This window comes from Mauremys mutica, chromosome 8 (genome assembly GCF_020497125.1).
Source record: "Mauremys mutica isolate MM-2020 ecotype Southern chromosome 8, ASM2049712v1, whole genome shotgun sequence".
Taxonomy (NCBI): Eukaryota; Metazoa; Chordata; order Testudines; family Geoemydidae; genus Mauremys; species Mauremys mutica.
Genome location: NC_059079.1, coordinates 10500871 through 10520533, shown reverse-complemented (window position 1 = coordinate 10520533; position 19663 = coordinate 10500871). Strand labels below are relative to the sequence as shown.

At 37.8% G+C, this 19663-nt stretch overlaps 1 protein-coding gene across 2 annotated transcripts; it reads right to left on the bottom strand.

Annotated features, from left to right (window-relative positions):
• Nucleotides 1-2367: 2367 nt before the first annotated feature.
• BTF3L4 (basic transcription factor 3 like 4) lies at nucleotides 2368-19220 on the bottom strand. 2 transcript variants are annotated; one of them, XM_045027026.1, is made up of 6 exons: nucleotides 19181-19220; nucleotides 16606-16669; nucleotides 15224-15337; nucleotides 12582-12783; nucleotides 9987-10046; nucleotides 2368-8983 (listed from the first exon to the last, which is right to left on the bottom strand). In XM_045027026.1, exons 1-6 carry the CDS (start codon nucleotides 19216-19218, stop codon nucleotides 8937-8939), a joined length of 525 nt encoding a protein of 174 aa, XP_044882961.1. In that variant the 5' UTR covers nucleotides 19219-19220; the 3' UTR covers nucleotides 2368-8936. The 2 variants fall into 2 exon arrangements, with proteins under 2 accessions (XP_044882961.1, XP_044882964.1); XM_045027029.1 differs by lacking the exon at nucleotides 19181-19220 and adding an exon at nucleotides 19047-19178.
• Nucleotides 19221-19663: the final 443 nt, after the last annotated feature.

Below are 19663 nucleotides of genomic sequence, written 5' to 3'. Positions count from 1 at the left end.
GGTATCAACATTTTGACATTTCCAGCTTAACCAGGGCCGGCTCCAGGCACCAGCGGCACATGCTAAGGGGCAGCATTCAGTCCATTCTTGGGGCGGCACAGTCCAGGTGGCCTTTTTTTTTTTGCTTTGGCAGTCTGAGCAGTTTTTTGTTGTTGTTGTTGCTTGGGGCGGCAAAAATGGTAGAGCCGGCCCTGAGCTTAACACATGGTCTTTAGAATAGATCAGATGTTCTCAGACTGTAGCCTGTGCAGCACTCACTGGTGGTCCCTGGAGAGCTGGTCACATGGCACTGGCTCTTCCTTTAACTAGAAATACATTAAATACTTTCTAATATCACTTTTCCATGTAAGCAATTGCTCTAGTATCCACAGGGATGTTGCAAGAAACAGAGCAGCCGCGTAACAAAATTGAGACACAAAGTTTGGGAAGCCCTAGAATAGATCTTGATTAGTTGCATTAGTCTTGTGACTTTCTTGTTACTCCCAGGATATAATTATTTTTAGGATAATAAGTGAACTCTCTTTAAACAAGGTTCAGAGGGACATGTACCCTCTATCATGTGCGAGAAGCTAACAGATAATCATGTACCAAGACAGAATCATGTGTAGTAGAGAGAGGGTTCAATGTAACAAGCTGTAAACAGATACACTTCTAGCATAAATACTGAGAAGACATTGGTTTCTGAAACAATTGTGGTTAACTGTCATGTGGAACTGAAACAGCTTGTATAACCATTTGCACTTCCTACAGTACCTTTCACCCAGAAAAAATCTCATAGTGATTTATATATTAACTGAGCCCTGCAGTACACCCAAGTGAGAAAGGTAGGTAGGAACTCCAGTTGTACAAACAAAAGGAAAACCAAGACACTGGAGGTTACAAGACTTGCCTCAAATTTACACAGTGAATCGATGCCACAGTCAGAAATAGAACCCAGTGTCCCAGTACTCTGCTCTAACCAGTAGTCCATGTTCCCTCACAGATCTACCAGCAAGACCTGTTTAAGAATCTGTCTTCGATTGCTCTCCTTGGCTACCCAACTGTTGATGGGCAGTACTGCCCCAGTGTTTCTTTATAAATCCACAAGACATTTCAGTCTCTGCAAACTGGTGCTTGAGGAGAAAAATACATTACTTAAAGGGTAAGTTGCACATATTTAAGAGCTTTTCTGTTTCAGCAATTATTTCTGGCAGTTGTCATCACTAGTTCTGGCTATTGTCGTGATGTGCTTCTGCCCTGCATCCTTGAATTTAGTTAGGCAAGATTGTTTAATTAGTATAATCTTGTTCCTCAGAGCCACCTGTCTGTCTACTTGTTTAAGACAAAACAAAAGCACTATCTTCAAAATGATAACAAGGGAGTCAGCCTGAAGCCAGCCAGTTTCAGTAATAGAACTTCAGCTTCACCTATGCTTATCCCTTCAAAGGTGACAGAGCTCCCCAACGACTAAAGGAACCAAGAGCCACCCTCCTCCAATTAGAAGATTGGTCTTACAGTGATTCACCTCTGGTGTAACAGACTTCCTGCACTGGTGATATATCAGGAATGAATTTAGTCCATTGTTACAAACAGCATATGGATTTGGCTCAGGTCTATTTTCTAATTTTAATACATCATAGAATATCAGGGTTGGAAGGGACCTCAGGTTGTCATCTAGTCCAACCCCTTGCTTAAAGCAGGACCAATCCCCAGACAGATTTTTGCCCCAGATCCCTAAATAACCCCCTCAAGGATTGAACTCACAATCCTGGGTTTAGCAGGCCAATGCTCAAACCACTGAGCTATCCCTCCCCCAGATCTTAGTATCACACTTTAATCTCCTAAACAGTGTAGTATCTCTTTAATATCAGCTACGTTACTGAGCCCAGGAATATGCTGTGTTGATGGGGGACTTAAAATGTTGTATGGAACTTTGATTGCTTCCAATGCATGCTTTTAAACTAGTTAAGGTTACTGCCGCACCTTACAAAAGAAGATGAAAACCATGTGAAACAGTCCTTCAATTGTAGAGTCATATTTTTAAGTGACATATATAGATCATGTTGCATTTGATGTAGCTAATGCAATAAAGTTTGTCATCATGAGTTTGGCATGACCACATTCCTCTCAAGATGCACGGCAGAGACTTACAAAAGATGTCAAAAGCAAGGAATTAAAAAAAAAAGTTTTTATAAAATGCCAGTAAATGTCATTCTAAGCTCTATGTTCTGATTTACAAACCAAACCTTCAGGAAAACTAGTGACTATTACTAATAGATAGGTCCAATTAAGAAGGAACCCTCAGGAGACAAAACTAAGAAATAACCTTTAGATTGAAAAATTGAAAATCAATTGTGACAACATCAAAATACAACTACAATTTTTCACTGCATTTAAAATATTTTATATTTTTAGTTACAGCAGTATATGCATTCTGTATTTCTTTGAAATCAGGTGTATTATGCATTTAGTTTGCCCAACATATATAACGTCAGTCGTCATTAGTGATCATGTAGACTTTGTCCAAAAGATAATCTTTATTTAGCTGACAATATTTATCAGACAAAATTCCACTTCTCTTTTTTCAAAAGCACAGACTACATTGTGAGGTTTCAAAATTCCCTTACTTGCTCAAAGATATTTGGTAATAAAATAACAGTACCAATACTTACCACTTATGTCTCTGATGATTTCAAAGTAATTTACGAAAATGTACATTATCCCCATTTTACAGCTCTAGAAACTAACAAAGAGAGGTTAAGTAAATTGGTCAAAGATGTACAAAAAGCAAGTGGTAAAGTTAGAAACAAAATCCAGGTCTCCCAAGTCCTAGTTTCATGCTCTAATCACAAGCAAACACTGCCTATTCTATTACCACAGATGTGATTGGAGTTTTTCTGTTTCTTGGTTGGTCAGGATTTTGAAACCTCACTAATGCGTAGTTTTATTTACCATAGAGTACTACAGCTGATAAGATATGCAATAAGCCAGTTAAAAAGTTCACTCCTAAAGCACACATTATTGCAATTGCTAGAAGGGTTACTCACCAATCTGGAAACAGAGGTCTCTCAATTATCTATGGTATTAAATAGCATGAAATGGACAGGTGCAGTAACCTTTTTGTACAAAACAATGAAGAGTATGTAATTGTTTGCACCCTTAGGATTAAAAACCAAGATCAAGATTTGGTATTATATGCCATGGGAAAAATTTCAGGATACTGGTAATTAAATAAGCCTGTGATAGAAGCTCTCACTCATTCTGTACAAAATAGGCTGAATATGGAGTAGATAAGCTATGAAAACCCAATAAATTCCATAGCACATATTGCTGACTGTGTGTACTCCTTTCCATTGCATACAAATTCAGGGGAGCAAACTAGTAATATATCTCAAAGTTTTCAGTAGTAAATCAGATGAAATTCCAATGTTTTATTTGTCCAATCGTCAGGATGTTCCCAGAGCACTCAATAGCCAACAAAGCAGAGTATAAACCTAAGATAGGTCTTTTGGGGTTTTAAGATTGTTAGTAAAATAATTTTTTTTTAATATTTATCATTTACATTTATGCACATGAAATCCTAAGATACAAGAATCCAGTTTAGAACTTCTCTTCCCTTAAATCTGTCAATCCCCATTCATTAATTTTTCAGTGATTACTGTATATTTAAGATTACCTTATTTTATATCAATTGAATGTACAGCTAAGAGTGTTGGTACTTACATCTTTTTCACTCCCTAATTCTATACATGATAAAAGCCTTATTGTTGCCATCACAAAACAAGAACGTCCAATTCACCTCTTCTCATTGCTGACTGTAACTTGGCCTTTATGTGTCTTGCTTTACATGCCATCACATATGTAGTGATTTATTTTTTTTTGCATGGCCTGGCAACTCCTGTTTTAAGTCACTGATGTGCTATCTTGCCTTAAGGAAGTCAACCTCTCTGAAACCATTCCTGCCCTCATCTGGAAATGGAAAAAATATTAATCTACTCTGTCCAAGTTGGTGAGAGCACAGGGGTTGCATACCACTATATAAGTGCTAAGTATTTATCTTTCAGTAATCAAAATGCTTCGCTTGGTTTAGTTTTGATCATCCTCCTATCTAATTTGATAGAAAGCACAACTATTTCCAGCCTACATTTCTGTTCCGCCTTCCTGGTATCGTTTCAGTCTTCAATCTTCTTTGAGCAAGTACTATGTGATCTTTTTAAAACAGAGAACATGCTTGCACCTCCTAATGATGCAAGTTCCTTGAAATGAGTCACCAAGCTTTGATTCACCTCTTTACCTAATATTCTTGCTTTAATAATTTCTTGATCTTTTGTTTTTTTTCACATTCAAACTGACATGATTTTGGTCTTCTTCATGTTCATCCTGATTTTAATATTCAGTTCTTCAGTGATTATTTCAAAGATGATTGTCATCTCCAATTCTTCATTTTATATGAATGCCCTTTTCTTCTCATTCAAGTGTCCTGAAGGTAATCTCGAGGCAGGAGACAAGACTTTGGAAAGAACACTTTGCCTACCTATACAGTACAATTAAGCCCCTGTATATACAGATTCAGCCTTAAACCAGAATTTCTTTGGTTTTTGCAGCTTTAAAAATCAGAATCTTAATGTCAGCCGAATTTCAATTGTTATGGTTTAAAAGTAAAATAAAATTAAGATGATTAGATTAAGTCTAATTTCAAAGAAGAGGAATATTTTGGACAGCATAACATAACATTAACTATATAATCCTTTAAAGGCCATGAGGATCAAAGGTCAACAGCATAAGGGTGGTTTTTTTTTTGTTAAAAAATAGTTGAAGAACAACCCTTTTGTAGCATTTTGGACAGCAATGAAATCTGTTATATGGCTGATAACTGTGCCCTCAATGAAATGGCTTATACTGTGAAATGCTATGCCTCATGTGCAGATGCGTGGGGACTTTTTTTTTTTTAAATGCTTACACGCAATGTGCCGCAGGTGGCATGTGATGTGACCAGGATTCATTACCGAATTTGGTCTACTGGTTGGATCATTAGCTTCCCCGGCTTGGGCCATGTACTGACGGGGTTCCAATAGCTAAAAAGAACCTGTGAAAAGCTAAATGGTATTTTATGCTAATTAAAATGAACAATTATAATTACAAATGGAAAGTATGTGTGGCAAGAGCCAAATTACTTGTTCTAACAAGAGCTCCTTCAGCACAAACTACATTTACAATTGTTTTTTAAAGAAAATTTGAGGCCAACTTTCTTCTGTTGTATATTTTGTTACAGAAATATATTAATTGAAGCTTGGTAATTTTATGACTTGATGCTTTTATTTCAAGACCCAGTATAGTGAAGGAAGCATCTCTATCTTCCTTGTAGACAAACGTGTGTTAGGAAAGGTCAAAAAGTAAACAACACAACCTCCCAGTTTTCTTAAAGACTAGCTGAGATCAGTGGGATAAAGATGAACTGAGGCAAAATGGAAATGATGCTGGAGGGAAGTGGAGAGTGATGTCAAGGACTTGCCTCCTCTTTAACATCCCCCAAAACTAAGGGCATCTGCCCACAGATTGTTACATCAGTTTCTAGCCTTCAGATCCATTTATATGCTTCACTGCTACTTGACAACCAAACAGCCACAGCAATGAAAAATTGGCCACTTCCATCTTTGGTGGGCCAAAAGATTGCATACCTTATTGGGCAGACTTAGCTACAGTGAAACACCAACTTATAAAGTGAAATAATCAAGCTGGAGATTGTATCTAAGAGTAAAGCCACAACCCTGATACAGCTTCATCTGGTATAAACCACAACAGCCCATCTACAGAGCATCTCAGGTCACTGCAAGCACATAACCCAATGCTTCAAACTCTGCCCTAGCATCCCATGAATACAGAGTCCAATTCAAGGTCAACTTTCCCTCCCCACCATGACCTTTTACAGCTATGTTCACTGCAACAACAAAACTCTCAACCAGAAGCAGAAGATTCATGAGCACAGGAGTTTTCTCAAGAGTTGGACACCACAACCGTGTAACTCACTCCCTGCAGAGAACTGAGTTAACATACTGACTTGTGCAATCTAGATTACCAGGTGCTGTAGTCTGCCTAAACAAAGAAAGAAAAGGGGTGTCAGGTAATTCAACAATAATGTCTTGGTCAAGGGAAGTAATGACAGGGTTCTTAAATAGACCCGTGTAGTTATCCTTCAGAATGGACCACTGAAATGAGTTGTAAATAGGAAATCCTCAGGGCTCCAAGTGGATACACTGGATCCCATAGTGTAAAGAAAACCACACACCTGGCACCTTTAATGTAGTATTCATACATCTCAAAATTAGGCGCCTTTATACCACACACACAATTTTCTATACCCCTGTCTGTGTGCACAAAGGTTATTCCAGGCATTTCCTAGCTATATATAAAGGAACACTAGCTATTTTCCACAAGAGCCTTGGTGGGTTACTTTCAATTAAAATCAGTTTAATGGATTTCTATAAGCTCTAGCATTTCAGCAGCAAATCAAAAGTGGTCAACAGTTTTCGGATACAGTAAAAAAAGAAAAATAATGTTTACATAGCCCATATAGTTTGCTGGTTTCCAAACACTGGTAAGCAATGAGGGTTACAATGACCAAATAGCAAAAATTAAAAAGATTCTCTTTTGCGCATGAATCAGTAAGTCTGATTGCAAACTTACCGAATCATTTTTACCTCAGATTCTTACTGTTTTTACTCTTCCAAATATTTTTTTTAACCACACTTGCTATTCCAGAAATCAATGCTTTATACTACAATATGTGGATTTTCAGTAACTAAATGATTGGTAGTGAAAAAATATGCTGGATATTTGTAAAGTCAGTGCAGTTGCAACTTTTAAATGTTCTTCATTCATACCACTTAACTAGTGGAAGTGCACTGCAAAGCTGAAAAGTTGTTTCCTAGTCTCCTTTCTTTGCTCACTGGGCCAGAAGAGGCAGTTTGCTCAGCTTGTATGTGTGTGAAAGAATAAGAGATTTTCATTAACCAAGAGCAACAATCTGCAGAAGGTTGGAGTAGCCATGAGAGTGAAGGGAGTCCCATCTAGTACGAACGGGAAAAGGGGTGGAGAAGGTGAGAAGCCTAAGGGCTTTCTCAACATATTGGAGGATCTATCCCAATCCAATAAGCTTTCCTGTTAGTTATCAAATCCAACATGACAATGAATGTAATGCTATTTAAAGCAGCAGCTGCATCAACATGTTCCTCAACAGGTGCTACTGGGAGAAGGAAATGACACACAAGAGGGAACATTTCCTCTTTTGTATTGTTGTTTTATTTTGTAGTAAGATCCATGTATTATATAAAATATAACAGGAAAACTGAACAAGTCTATAAAATAAATTGAGTCCAGATGACAAACCACAAGAGCTCTGCTTTTGCAGTTTACGTTGATGTCACTAGAACTCTCATGTACTGATAGCCTTGTATTTTACAGTTATCTAGTGTATGAACCTACGTAGAAAGCTGATATGTCTCAGAATTAAGCTATAGTTTAGATGATAGATGTAGAGAAAAATGGCTTTCCTAAGCCACAGCTGCCCTTGACACAGGTTAACAGTGATGCCAACTATGTTGTAATGCAAGTTACATCAAGCACCTTTAAAGAGCCTCTGACAAAGGGATTCACATTGAGCATTTTGAAAGAAGGTTCAGAAAATACTGCAATATACCAGTGATACTTCCAAAGTCCTCTGCATGCCTATGGAAGGTTTGTGGTTTTTAATAAGCTACTATAGCCATGACACCAAACCTAGAGGTAGGTTATAGGCAAAGTTAGATAGGCCAAAAAAATCCCTTGAGTCATTGCACAAACTGCCCAGCAGGAGGCTACAGCAATATGATCAATGACCTCTTTCTCTCACATTAAATATCATCTGCAAGACACTCCTAATTTCTAGTGCCCTGGAGAATGACAGTGCCTTATCAGCTCCTAGTAGCTACAGTTATGGCACTGGAACAGCTCAAACAAAGTCCTTTAAGCAACAGTATGTTATTGTGCAAAACTAATGCACTGAATTGTTACCAACTGGATGTCCAAGTTCAAGAACTGACTCGACCTAGCTCTTCTGGATGGTAGAGAGAACTAATCTTCTCTTAAAATTAGCAAGTAATATTCCTGGGAAGTACACCCACATAATCAAGAGGAGAACATACTGCTTAGTCTATGTGGAATGGGTTGAACAAACATCAGTTCTATAATAAGGGACTCGAAATGAAGGCTGATAGAGTTGGCTAAAGTTAAAGGAGGAGTTGAGGGAGACAGCGCGAGAGAAAGGAATTTTAAAAAGAAAAATAAGCAAACTCTTCTAGGTCTGATTTTTAAAAATGTTACCACACCAAACAGGCTGTAAATATCCTGTCTTTGGTATCATTTGGAATCAACATGAGGTTGTTAGCAAATAGCTTGTGAACATTTTCAACATGGAAGAGATACATATTTGCAAGTACAATAGTTAACAGCAAATTAAACCCAAGTCTTAATGGCAGAATGCCTTGAATTAATGAAATGTGGACAAGTAAGACTTTCACTTTTAACCACTTTGTGTGCACTATTTGGTGGGAATAAAAAGTAATAACTGTAAAGATTTGTTTTACTTCTACTTCTGAGGGGAAAGGGAAGGTTAAATAGAACTGTTCTCCAATTTGTTCTCCACTATATGTACACCCACACCATACACATATGCACATGCACACACCCTCAAACTGCACTGACATTTCTTATTTTTTTTACCGAAAAAGTAGATCCTGGGAGTAAGTGCAAAATGCAAAATCAACTGACAGAAAATGCTGAACAAACAGCATAATTAAAATACAAAATATTTATATTACTGAACTATTAACAGGTGATGTTCTCTGTTTCTGTAAAACTTTGGAACCACATAGCTGATTTCTTAAATCTAGTCCATGCCAGCTTCCAGAACTATTAATGATTTAATTTGCTTCATTCTTTGATGCTTCATCAAAGTTTTCTACGAGATCTGAAAGAGATGGAAATATTTAATAGAGTCATTTCCCCAATAACGCTGTCTTCATATTTTTTAAAGAAACTATGTAACTTTATCTAAGATAACAAAATAGGTTATTAATTATACTTAATGATTACATAGTGCTTTTCACCTAGAAATTTCAAAGGATTTTGCAAAAGGGGTATCATTTGCAAAAATGAAGAACTTGAGGCACAGGAAGATCTAAATTTCTAAAACATCCATTAAATTTGGATGCTCAACATAAGATGCTTAGATCTCATTTTCAGAGGCGCTCCTGCTGACTTCACTTGGACTAGTGAGTGCTTAGCACCTTTTAAAATTAGGATTTAGATGTGAAATTGGGTAGAAACTTTAGAATAGACCTATGGACCATCAAGGTCAAACAGCATGTCAACTCTAGAGATCAAATTTCAGCCTTAGATAATAAACTACACTGATGAATAGAGACGATCATTGTGTTAAAAACACAAATTAATAGTTCCCAACAATCTACTCAAAAGAACAAGGCTAAAAACAATGGCATGTGGCTATAAATTCTCAGTTTAAGATTTAATTTTTTTTCTTTTAAGAGAATTTTCAGAACCTGGCAGTAGGTGGAGCTTAATATCTCCTATTACAGAAATGAGCATCCATTTAAACAGTCTGATCTGAAAAGATAACCTAATGATTACTACTTAAAATTCATATAGCATTTTACATCCTGAAGCCACTGTACTAATATTAAATAGTTAATCCCTCCAACCCCCGATAGTATTTATCCTTATTTTACAGATGATAAGACACAGATAGGTTAAGTGATTTGCCCAAGGCCACATGGTAAATTAGTGTGAAATCTGCAATTCAGGAGTTCCTTATCTCAGTTCCATGATCAGTCCATTATACCAAACTGCCTCTCTAAATGAAAGAGAAATATAGCTGCACAAATCTAAATATATAAACAGAATGGTAACTAATAATTTCAAATTGAAGAAATAGAATGAGCTAGTAAACCTACCGGGGACATCATCATCTTCTTCATCAATGTCTTCAGATTTTGTTGCTTTGCTATCCAACACTATAAAAAAGTTGTGTGTTAAGTATATGTTTTAACACAACAATTAGTCCCATTTATACAATACCACTCTTTCACAAAACAAAAGCCATAATTTGTAGGTTAAAACAGGAAGTGGATATTTTCTGATTTCTCTTGGAGGTTACTACAGTACGGTGAGACCATTCTGAAAAGTACAGCATTCCCATTCAGGGATCCATAAGAAACCTATCATTCCCCTGTAAGTTCTATTTAAATAAAATTACAGCTTTAAGAGTACTGGAGCCCTCAACAATTTGACATACCTGTCAAATCTACTCAAAAATGTGAAAAACTACAGAACAGAACAATTCCTTCTTACCAGTTTTCCTTCCCGTTACTCACAGGAATTCTGTAACATCTTAAGAAGTGTACTAAATGTGGACTGGTCGCAAGGATTTTTAATGTATCAGAATGGGCTCATGTCTCCATTTGAAATTTAGACAAATTGGATTTTTTTTTATTTATGGCTACTAGTAACAGAAAAAATTATTTGGTGTTTCTGTCTTGAATTGAACTCTTGGCTCTTCTAAAACATAGGGAAAGTAAAAAAATTAAAATATATATTTAAATTGTCTTGGTTCTCTTGGGGATGGGTAAATTTGTTGGATCTTAGAACAATTAGTAGGTATTACCTAGTTCCATTTTACATCTATATATTTTATGCTTCCTTTAGAGCTTGTTCAAAAATATTTTTAAAAAGTATAAATAAAACAAATTTGAAATTAAGAATTGGATTTCTGTTTGAATGAGTGTGGGAGTAAGGACTCTAGTTTCATCAATACACAACATGAAATGAAAAATTATAAACTCCAATATGGGAGTTTACAACAATACAGACAATAGCATTGTGCACAAAGTTTAATTACTGTGCATGCTCAGCCTCTGTTTTTAAAGCTTAAGCCTCCAATATTTTAATAAGAGCTGATGAAAAATATATACTATTGAAAAAGTGACTCCCCAATTCTACCACTTTTTCCTAAGAAAGTTGATTGATAGCCTAGCAATTGTAAAGCAAGTTCAAAATTGACAGGTTTCAAAGAGCTAAGATGCATTCCCTCAAATAGAATGTTAAATTCAAAACACCAGCTCCTGCCCCCTCTGCCACACATACCCCTTCCAGTAGTCCATTGTGATGCTACAATACAGACTGCATCAAGTATTGTATATCTTTCAGTAAGACAAAGCTTTTAAACTGTTACCAGTGTATCACAGTTCTAAAGGTTTTACAAAGTGATGAGACACTGGGACACTAAATATGTGCAATGAAAAAAAAGGAAAAACGTAATTCAGTTTCACTTTTTAATGATCTGAGAATAAGTTTCAAGTGTATGGCTGCTTTTTTAAGAAAAATGAGAGGAGAGGTGGTGAGCATTGAACCCATTATGGATTTAGAGGGGGGAAATATTTTATATAAGACTATGATTACTTCAAAATGAATTCCTTAACAGAAGAAACTGACTCCTATATCCAGGTGAACCTTGAATTACTGTCAGTTTTATGTATTTAAAGCAGCATTTTAGATAAACATCTCACTACAATAAGTGTTCAATATTAAAGTGTAGCATTATCAAAGATGTTTAAAAGTATCAGTTAACTAGTTTATTCCAACTGTTATAATATGCATCTTCCTCAACAGATTTTATGGCACCAGCATTTTATCTGTATAGCTATCACTAACCTTTTATTCTGCCTATAAAAGTTACTTCAACTCTTGCAGAAATTTCTATCAAGTTAAAAGTTTCAGTTTAGAAATAATAATTTATATCAATCTACCTTTTTTATATTTCATTCTATATTCCTGAAAATAGAAGACATGTTTCATCAAGTCATGAAACCATATACTCAATATTGCAAGGTATTTTAAAACACAGTACAACTGACCAACATGCCTAACCTGTAACTGAAAAAATTTGCCTTTTTTCCCCCCACATAGCTGGCCCTACATAACAGAGTGTTGAAACAGACAGAAAATGGGCGTTTCATTACATTACTACAACACTATTAAGTGGATAGCAATATTAAGTGAAAAGCAGAACAGTTTATATCATGGTGATATTGATGAGAACAGAAAGTGCTTTTGGAATTGATAAAAATCCAACATCTATCAGCAAGCTAAACAGAAAATACATGGAAAGCTAATGATCACAATGTTATAGTTCAGGGGGATTTAAGGTGCCTACTCATATCATAAAGTAGAAAGCATTGAGTCTAATGCAGTGATATTTAGTTTCAGACACTCTGTGCTAGTCAAGATGTTAGGAAGTAGTATAATTAATATAGATGAAAACTGTATTGCATGAGAAAGTCATCTCTCATAAGAACAAGTGAAGTTTACTGTGAAAATAGTTTTGGTGATTTATCTGGATTAGTAAACACAAAGTATTAGGCCAAGTATAAAGTTTTCCAGAGGGTCTACCTCACACTGGCACTTTTGGAAAAGGTTTGGGGTAAAATTTTCCAAAGGTGATACAACTTTTTTAAAATCTTCAATAAGACGATCCAAATAGGGACACTCACCTTGTCTTGGGAACTGTTCAGCTAACTTCCTGAGACTTGTTAAACTGTCAGCACCAAGCTGGCTTAAGATTCCCGGGAGCATTTCTGTGATCGGTTTAGCCTCTGCATGACCAGTAATTGCAAAAGTGTTAGCGGAAAGGGAAGCTTGGACCTTGGGATTGTTGAAATGAATAACTGTTCCATCATCTTTTATCATATTCACCTATTTAAATACAGAACAATTAGTACATTTCATGCATTTCACTAATATACTCTCACAGTTTTGTCTGTACAAATGCTGAAAAACAACATTGTTTATATTAACATTTTTAAATATTCACGCCTATATTTAGAGAAGTCTCTACAATTCTTAGAGAGTAATAAAACTGAATAAAAAAGATTATAATTAGCCAAACCTGTATGGAAATGGAATATAGGTTTATAGCAGGACATGCACATTGAATGGAAATGCAAATTTTGAGAGCTGAAGTTCCTTTATGAAACTATTCAGATAAGCACATGAGCAAGCAATGGATTACTGTGTTCTATTGTGTTACCATACAGTTAAATTAATTGTTTTGGTTAAAAAGTGACCTGCCAAGGACAACAATTTATATAAATCATCATGCTCCAGAGCATAAGCCAATTACCATCTGGGAAGAGATCAGAGGGAAAAATAAGAGCATCTCCTGCTTCCATGGTAAATACTTGAAAACGTAGGCCCAAATAATGCAATATGATGGACATAGATGGACCCCTCCCTATACCTGCACAAAGTCCTACTGAAGTCAAAAGGAATCCATGAGAGTGCAGAGATCCACCCATGCACATCACGGGATCCTTAGGCTCCAATTCTGCCAGCACAGACCTCTATGCCCAGACAATCACACCAATGTCCTTTTGCATGTTGAGACCTTGACCAGAGGTATGATGAAGATTTTCACTTGCTTCTAAATCATCTGGAATTAGCCACTGCAACTAGATGGACCACTAGTCCATTTCTGCCTCTAAAGAGGAACAGTATATCTGGGTTTTGTCTTAAACTAGATGGAGAAGGAAAGAAAATGAAGGGTATTTTTTTTCTGAAACGGAGAAAGAATGAGTGTAAAATAAGAGGGTTTTGGAAATGTCTTTATTTTAAATAAGGAAAGGAAAGAAAAAGACCTGGTAAACATAGTCAATTGCAGCATATTTATAACATTGTGTTTTTTTTAATTATAGCCATTCAATTTGTTTTTAACTGAGATGTTACGGGGGAAAAGGCAGAGACTAAGATTAAAAACAAATACTGAAGATTTGAGTGCCTAGGGAATGTTCCTACACAATAAAGATTAATTTAAAATAATTTAGAATTAGACTTTTTAGTCAACAGTCTCAAAGCTGCATGATGTCCTTTATGCCTGGAACTTGTTTCAGATCTCAGTGTGCATGGTGATCATTCTAACTTAAACAGTTCACCATTCTTAACCCACCTCATTGATAAGCGCTCTTACACACCCACACCTCAATCCTACAAACTGTGCTGCACAGATAAAGCCCTCTAAAGTCAATGTGGGTCTGGCCAAGTAGAACAACTTTCAGGAGTGAGGGCCTAGTCATTAAAATGGAAGCCAGCAGTGTCCAGATATCATCCCTTCAGTTTCCCAGAACAGTTTGTATCTGAAGAGTTTTGTCTGTGCATTAATGTTTTAAGCTCTGGGTAAAGGGAAGAAAGGACTGTGTTTATCTTTGAATTTTGTACAGCACAGAGCACACTAATGGTGCTCAAATAAACAGTCAAAGAAAATTAGGATAATTCATAGTCATCCTATAGGAGGCACATAGGACCTCTTGAAGGAGCACGCCCCCACATACACAATACAAAATTTAAGATTAATCACATGTATTACGTTTCTTCAGCCAAATACTGCAATAACATTTAATTTATGGTCACTTCTCTCAGCATTCTCTTCATTTGTACACAATGGCACATGGGAAGGTCAACTTTCTCAGGAAGGTAAATGTTAAAAGAACTCTGATGTTCCTATAAAATGTGTATTTTTTAAAAAGATATTCTAAAAACATTGAAGAGGTTCCATTACTGTCTAGTTGGGCAAGATCCTGCTAACTGGGATCATAACATATGTAGAGAGCGAGTATTTAGTGTCTTAGAAAATGTTTTTAAAAAATCTGCTCCATGTGATTGTTAATCAATTCTGTTTGTTTCCATGTAACAGAATAGTAGTCAAGTCTTGCAATCTAGAAAGAGGTCCACATTATGTTTCTCCTCTACATTTTGTACAGCATCAGGCACGTTGTTTTGCTTACCAAGTAACTTTAATTTAAGAGTCAGAAATGTTTAACTGTAATCAAATTCAGACAAATCAATTTTACTAAGAAAAAAAATCATATGAGTAGATTTTGTTTTTCAGCCATTCAAAGGTATAGGCAACACAGGCAACCAGCCAGTTTCCAATACCAATAGCTTAAAGTAATCAGGATGCAAATTCCGTTATCATTTACACCAATTATGTAAATCAGGAGTAACTTCACTGAAGTCAGGGAGTTACACCATGTGAGATGAGAATCAGACCCAACTTTTCTTAGCATTTCAACATCTAGCCAGCTGTCATTTTTAAAGTGAACAATTTAGACAAGGCACTTAATTTATTATACCACTATACCTCTTCAATTCCAGCAATATTATTTACTGCCAATTTTTTGAGTGAACTCTGAAGTTTTTTGTCATCAGCTGTCGCTGTCCTGTGTACCACCTTCTTCTTTCTGCGAGCTGTACCCTGAAAAAGTCAGACAATGCAAGAAACATTAGTCAGCAACTCTGAAAATCTGACATTGCAGTCACATGTACCATAATATCAACTAACTAATTTAAACAAAAAGGAGTTGCTGAGTACTGCACTTACACTGTCAAAGCTGCTCTGATAATTATCAAGTCTGGGCTGACAACCTAGCCCAGTTTTCCGAAGTTCACAGCAAATGATACAGAGCTGAACAATTCTCTCCAAAAAGATACACTATTCCACAAATTTAAAATCATACTACCCCAGCATGCTCCATCTCTCATTCTCTCTAGAGCAGGGGTAGGCAACCTGTGGCACGTGTGCGAAGGCAGCACGCGAGCTGATTTTCAGTGGCACTCACACTGCCCGGGTCCTGGCCACCAGTCCGGGGGGGCTCTGCATTTTAATTTAATTTTAAATTAAGCTTCTTAAACATTTTAGAAAACTTATTTTCTTTACATACAACAATCGTTTAGTTATGTACTATAGACTTATAGAAAGAGACCTTCTAAAAACATTAAAATGTATTACTGGCACGCGAAACCTTAAATTAGAATGAATAAATGAAGACTCGGCACACCACTTCTGAAAGGTTGCTGACCCCTGCTCTAGAGTATAGAGAAGTCCCATGACCTGACGTTCTTTTCAGTTTACTCTTTTTAAAATTTTAGTATGTTAGGCTTTACCTGGACAAGTTTGTTTCTAGGGGTTTTTAAGGGTTTCAGTATAAGAGATTTCAAAGGGTTTCAAATGGTTCAATATAAAAGAGAGTCACACTGGCTTATTTACAACTCAAAGTGTTTTACAGCAAGTTCTCAATAAGAGGAAACATTTACATTTTCCTTCTCTTCCCCCCTCCTTCTCAAGATGTTCTCCTCCTTATTTTCCAAAGGTTATTTTAAGAAAAGGCACAAAGTTCATTTTGCCAGAAAGATAATTAATCAATATCTTAAATTTAAGCTAATCTTACAAATATGGCAAAAGTGTATTTTTAATATTTTAATGAAGTTTATATGCTACAAACTTCTACAAACACCCTTCTACACTTAGGCATTAAACGAATGTATATTTAAAAGATGAAGTCACCAAATAAAATATCCATGTATTGGCAACCAATTGTTTTGGATTTAAAGAAAGATACTTTACAGGCTCCAACATGCTATGATCCTGATCATAACAGCAGTATTATTTCAGACCCTTGAAATATACAATGAAAATAAAATATGACAGGTCTCTATATGAATTTAATGTTGTTTTCCTCTTACCTTTCCGCCTATTCGGACCTGAGCCTGAAGCTTGGCTAACTTTTCTTGATTCATTATGTTGTGTCTGAAGAATAAGTATACTGATTGTATTAGCATGATGTTAAATTTTAAGTTTATTACACAAATCAGCTCAATTTTTATATGACTCTGCCTTTATTTAAAAATATTTTAAATGTACATTATAATTTTTCAAGTTCATAGTAATGTCCTTTAAAATAATATCATAAGCAACAAAAACATTTGCTAACAAGATCTAAAGATAATACTATATGTAAGCCATATCATGAGGGGAGGAATAGCTCAGTGGTTTGAGCATTGGCCTGCTAAACCCAGGGTTGTGAGTTCAATCCTTGAGGGGGCGATTTGGGGATTGGTCCTTCTTTGAGCAGGGGGTTGGACTAGATGATCTCTTGAGGTCCCTTCCAACCCTAATAATCTATGATTCTAACTCAGTGGTTCTCAACCAGGGATCTGGGGCCCATGAGCAGGTTTCGGGGGGGGGTCTGCCAAAATAAACCAGAGCGGGGCTGGTGTTCAACTCACTGGGGCCTGGGGCTGAATCCTGAATCCCACTGCCCGGGGCTGAAGCCAAATCTTGAACAACTTAGCTTTGCGGGCCCCACCTGTGGCGTGGGGCCCCAAGCAATTGCCCTGCTTGCTACCCCTAATGCTAGCTCTGGCTTTTAATCTACTGGATATGTAGAAAGAGAGTTGTTGTGGAACAGGCAGGTTGTGGAGCTTTTATAGCATGCTGGGAGAGGAGGAGGAGGAGGGTCTCAGAAAGAAAAAGGTTGAGAACCCCTGGTCAAAATGACATAGCATGCACAAGAAAATATATGTTAGCAGAAGGAATGGCATTCTGATACAAACTGACAGAAGCCAAGAAATTCAGTCACATTTAACATATTATCCTAACTTTAATATTAATTTACCATCCTATCAGTCTATTTGTTCCCCCCGCCACTAACTCCAATAAACTTATAATACAGTTGAATGACAAGCAACTCAATTTACTACTAAAACAGCACGCATTTCACAACAGTCATTTCTAAAACTACTGCACTTTAATAAAGTAAAAGTGGCAAGGTGACATTGGAAAAGGAAGTCTTTCATAAGACTGCTTTAAAATGTAAGCTTTCGTTGCCATTCCCATGATTAATCTCAAAGAGTTCAATAATATCTCAGTACATTTTTGAATGAATAAGTTTTATTAGGTATTCAGGCTATGCAAATACCATTGTCTCACAACACCATTCACATAATAAAGAGCTATGATATTCAACTCATCCATTATGAAGTTAAAGTGTCCATTGCATGAAATGGGATTACTGTTTTTTCTTAAAACCAAAACTGCCATAATCAGAAGGAGAAAGCACCCAGCACCTTCTGTATACAGTAATTTTGGGAGTCATTTAGCTGGTCTGCCCCCAGGAAGTCATTAATGTTTCACTGTTTAGTAAGGAGATAAGAAAGAAACCCCTCACAACTTCCATACTGGCAAAGAAAGGTGCTAGCCTCAGTGTATTCTTATGAGGGGAAGAGATCCCTGAGCCTCCAAATACATTAACAGCAGGGGTTCTCAAACTGGGGGTCAGGACCCCTGAGGGGGTCATGAGGTTATTACAGGGGGGGGGTCATGAGCTGTCAGCCTCCACCCCAAACCCTGCTTTGCCTGCAGCATTTATAATAGTGTTAAATATTTAAAAAAGGATGTTTAATTTATATTGGGGGGTCGCACTCAGAGACTTGCTATGTGAAAGGGGTCACCAGTACAAAAGTTTGAGAACCACTGATTAACAGGAAGGAGTTTCTATAATGGACATATCCTGAGACAGCCCCCCCCCCAATCCAGCCCTAGAAAAGAAGGGGGGGGAAGATGTTCGTTTTCTACAGGGGGGGGATTCCCAATCATTTTCAGTGGGAAGGGGTGCAGAAGAGATCCCCACAATATTAATTGTCCCAGAGGGCTGGAGAGAAGAGGTGCATGCCCCTGAAAAGGAGAAGGGGACAAAATCCAGCCCTGAGGAGATAGGAAGTGATTCTAGCCAAGGGGAGCAGCACCCCCACCCCACACAATATCCAGTGGGTCCCTGCCTTGGAAAGGAGGCGGCCCTCCCAATACCCAACCCTGGAGCCGATGGGGTCTACGGCCGGGCAGAAGACCGCCTCCCCCACATCCAGCTCCAAGGGAGGGAAAGGTCCCTGCCCCTGGGGCGCCCCCCATGACCAGCCCTGAGGGGAGGGGGAAAGACTCCGCAGAACAAGCCGAGCTCCCTTCAGGCAGCGGGCAGGCCCATGCCCCTCACGGCACCGACTGCTCCTCCCCCCCTGCGAGCCGGGCCGCGCCGCGCCGCAGAGAGAAGGGGGGGCTGGGAGGGTCCGGTGCGGGGACGAGGGGATAGAGAAACGGTGGAGGAGGGGAGGAAACAGAAAGTTCTCACCTGAGTCCGGCAACCCCTCCGCAGACAACACGCGGCGAGAACAAGATGGCGGCCACGCCAAGCAGGGAAAGAGACGAGAGGGGCACAGAGAAAGGAGGCCGCGGACCACGGGACCCTGGGCCCCGCCCACTCACCTCCGATTGGAAGGGACACCGAGTGATTTGCATAACATGGAAAGTTGTAGGTAGCTTCCTCTTCTTCCCTTTCGCTTTGCGCGCCCACTCTGCAGGGGGAAACTACAAGTCCCAGCATGCAATGCACGTACAGGGATTCTAGAACCAGGTCGAGGTAGTGCATTCTGGGAGCTGTAGGAGGAGCTTGTTGCAGGGCTCTGCCTTAGGACCATGCACTGTAGTCTATTACGGACTATTCTCGCATAGGGTGGGGGAGGGTATTGGTCTATTTCTGCAGTGCAGTAGGCAAGGAAATTGCTTTCTCTTAAGTCCTGGGTTTGTTTGGTTTGGGTGTTTTTTTTTTGCAAAAAAAAATAAAAAATAAAAAGCCGTGGTGTTTGCAAAATGGGACAGTACAAGTGAGATCAGGGTTGCAAACCGATGTAGTTTTAAATAGATTCCAGTCGCCAGCTGACTAGCGTTAGCAGCCTGATGGGCTAGTTC

Excerpts from the sequence above, each read along its gene's own strand:
- BTF3L4 (XM_045027026.1), bottom strand. The coding sequence starts at position 19,218 with ATGTTATGCAAATCACTCGGTGTCCCTTCCAATCGGAG. Across the intron at positions 15,338-16,605 it reads AGGTCCGAATAGGCGGAAAG|GGTACAGCTCGCAGAAAGAA; the intron begins GTAAGAGGAAAA and ends TGACTTTTTCAG. Across the intron at positions 10,047-12,581 it reads TGAACAGTTCCCAAGACAAG|TGTTGGATAGCAAAGCAACA; the intron begins GTGAGTGTCCCT and ends ACTTTTTTATAG.